This window comes from Sinocyclocheilus anshuiensis, unplaced genomic scaffold (assembly GCF_001515605.1).
Source record: "Sinocyclocheilus anshuiensis isolate Anshui unplaced genomic scaffold, SAMN03320099.WGS_v1.1 scaffold113, whole genome shotgun sequence".
In the NCBI taxonomy this organism is placed as follows: Eukaryota; Metazoa; Chordata; class Actinopteri; order Cypriniformes; family Cyprinidae; genus Sinocyclocheilus; species Sinocyclocheilus anshuiensis.
In genome coordinates, this window is record NW_015539827.1 from 359,098 (window position 1) to 362,435 (window position 3,338).

The 3,338-nt window shown below is 38.9% G+C and overlaps 1 protein-coding gene across 1 annotated transcript in view; it reads left to right on the top strand.

Moving 5' to 3' along the window:
- triob (trio Rho guanine nucleotide exchange factor b) overlaps window positions 1-3,338 on the top strand; it is a 147,276-nt gene that overhangs the window by 52,383 nt on the left and 91,555 nt on the right. Inside the window, exons 5-6 of the mRNA XM_016480441.1 lie at window positions 2,027-2,515; window positions 2,714-2,836. Of these exons, the coding sequence (XP_016335927.1) occupies window positions 2,027-2,515; window positions 2,714-2,836 (612 nt within the window). The remainder of the gene's footprint in view (window positions 1-2,026; window positions 2,516-2,713; window positions 2,837-3,338) is intronic.

Genomic DNA, 3,338 nt, shown 5'->3' on the forward strand with positions numbered 1-3,338 from the left:
CACACCTGGGATCCATGAACCATCATGGGGAACACCTGGGACAAATTAAACATGGGAAAGGAACACCTGGGGAGCAAGACACAGACAAAACATGGAACAGAGTCTGACAACGATAGTACTGTCTTTACTATATTTTTATATATATATATATATATATATATATATATATATATGCAATATGTAAGTATGGATAAAGTTGAACATACTGATATGTTTTATATGTATATTTCTAAACTAAAATTAAAATAAAATGCTAATTCAAAGTATTATTAAAGACATTACTAACAGGTAAAGTAAAATTTAATGTGTATATAGTGTAATATTTCGTGAAATGCTCTTCTCTAGACTTAATTTCTCTAGCGAACTAACAACCTGAACACTGATGACTTGCCTGAGGTAAATGAAATGCTACGTGACATTTTGTTTACAAGCTGTTTTGTTGATGTCTTTCCACGGTTGAAACACTGATTGAGTGATTACGTGAGGCATGATCATTCATGTTTATTTCATGTTAAAACTAGTAGTAAGGAGGAAAGGATGATCACGCTGACTCACACTGCGTGCTGCCATTTGAACATTTGAACTAAGGTGTTTATACAGTGATCTGTCTCGCCACATCAAAGAGTGCCAGAATGGCATTTATTGTTTTAATTTCCTGGAAAAAATGGGCATAATTTGTAAGATGATACTTTGTTTCTTATCAAAAGTATAAAACTGTAAGTTTCCAATGAAGTTTTACTCATGCAGTGGTTAAAACAATACTGTGTTTGTTCGCTACACATGCGTACCGAACCAAAAGACCCATTACACCCCTAGTAATTATAATTATAATAATTTAATCAGGGCGTTATAGAGACACTCCAGATATAAAGACTCAAAATCTCAAAACAAATATATAAATGAAAAATCAATTGCTAGTTAAAAGATTAGTTCACTTTCAAATGAAAATTTCCTAATAATTTACTCACCCCCATGTCATCCAAGATGTTTACGTCTTTCTTTCTTCAGTCGAAAAGAAATTAAGGTTTTTGATGAAAACATTCCACAATTATTCTCCTTATAGTGGACTTCAACGGCTACCAAACGGTTGAAGGTCAAAATTACAGTTTTAATGCAGCTTCAAAGGGCTCTACACGACACCAGACGAGGAATAAGTGTCTTATCTAGTGAAACGGTCGGTAATTTTCTAAAAAAAAAAAAAAAAGTATATGCTTTATAAACAAAAATGCGCGCCTTGCACTGCTCTGCGATGCGCATTCATCACTTCACGTAACACGTAATTACGTTGAAAAGGTCAAGCTTGACATAGGCGGAAGTACCGACTCAGTCAGTGTTTACAAATGTGGAGAAGTTGGACCGTTTAAAAGTTGTTGTATGTTCAATGACACATATTCAAATGTCTTTGTGTCAGTTTATCGTTTAAAATGGTCACTTCGTGTGCGTATCCTGGATGTTTAAATCTTTTGGAACCTAACTTCCGCCTACGTCAAGTGTGACCTTTTCAACGTAATTACGTATTACATGCAGTGCAAGGTGCGCATTTTTGTTTATAAAGCATATACTTTTTTTTTTTTTAGAAAATGACCGATCATTTCGCTAGACAAGACCCTTATTCCTCGTCTGGTAGAGCCCTTTGAAGCTGCACTGAAACTGTAATTTTGACCTTCAACTGTTTGGTAGCCATGGAAGTCAACTATAAGGAGAATAATCCTGGAATGTTTTCATCAAAAACCTTAATTTCTTTAAGAAAGAAAGATGTAAGCATCTTGGATGACATGGGGGTGAGTAAATTATCAGGAAATTTTTATTTGAAAGTGAGTTAATCCTTTAAGTCTTTTAATGTGGAGTCCTAGTTCTGTGACATACAGAGTTAATGCATATGTAGATATGTAGAGTGTTCCATGGGGTTCCATTTCAGTTAGGATGCAGTTAAACTAAATGAAATTGAGAAATGTTCAATAGATTAGATCTAAAAACCTGCTACATTCAGAAAATGAACCTAAGTGTCCTACTTCCATCCTTTCAGACCATCATGGTGTCCCTCGAGGGTTTGACCAAAGTGGTTGATCCTTCCCAGCTGACTCCAGACTTCGAGGGCAGTCTGGATTATGACCACGAGGAGTGGATCGAAGTTCGAGTGGCCTTTGAAGACTTCATGAGCAATGCAGCTCGTATCCTTTCCCGTCTGGAAGAACTCCAGGACTTGGTGTCCCAGCGGGAGCTGCCGTCAGACCTGGACGGGTCTCGGCGTGCTATGGAGGAACACGCCTCCCTGAAGAAAAAAGTTGCTAAAGCTCCTGTGGAGGAGTTAGATACTGAGGGTCAACGCCTGCTTCAGCGAATTCAGTGTGGGGAAAAAGGCAGAGGAGATATCCAGGGATTAGCTCCAAAAGTCCAGGCGCTTCTGGATAAACTCCACGCCACACGCCAACATCTGCACCAATCCTGGCACATGCGCAAAATTAAACTGGATCAGTGCTTCCAGCTGAGACTCTTTCAGCAGGATGCAGAGAAGGTGTGAACATTAATTATATGTGAAGTTTAATAAGGAGAAAACTGGATAGTTTTACATATAACATAGGGTTGGGACCATAACATAATAGATAACACTTTATTATAGGGACCAATTCTCACTATTAACTAGTTGCTTATTAGCATGCCTAATATTAACATATTGACTGTTTATCAGAAAATCCATGTCTCCTCTCAACAGATGTTCGATTGGATCGTCCATAATAAAGGCCTGTTCTTGACAACCTACACAGAGATAGGAGCCAACCATCAGCATGTGCTTGAGCTGCAGACCCAGCACAACCACTTTGCAATGAACTGCATGGTAAGGCTGTGTCCAGTGGTCCAGCAGTAATACGTGTCACCACCTGAGGCATTACAATAGTGTAGCTTGATGTGTGTTACATCATTTAAATGATGTGCATTTGTACACGTGCCCTGGCTCACTTAGTCATGCAAGAATGAATTTTCTGTTGTCATATAATAGTCATCTCAATATATGCTTGAAGGGTACGTAATGCCACAGGAGAACAGTCACACACAGATACATCATCCCTGTGTGTGTGTGTGTGTGTGTGTGTGTGTGTGTGTGTGTGTGTGACCCTGTCAGACATGTTAATCACCCCCAGTAGGTTTCAAAGGCAGAGAGTTTCACAAGAAAACGGCATGACATCAATCACTGATTTTCCATGTCTATGGTCTCATCTGCCATCTGCCCATCCATATCTAAATGTAACTGCTGTTCAGCCAATAGGAAGAGTCTACAGCAGTGGTCACCAACCTTTTTAGGCCCAAGATCCCTGACCTCGGCCTTTATGAAAGACAAG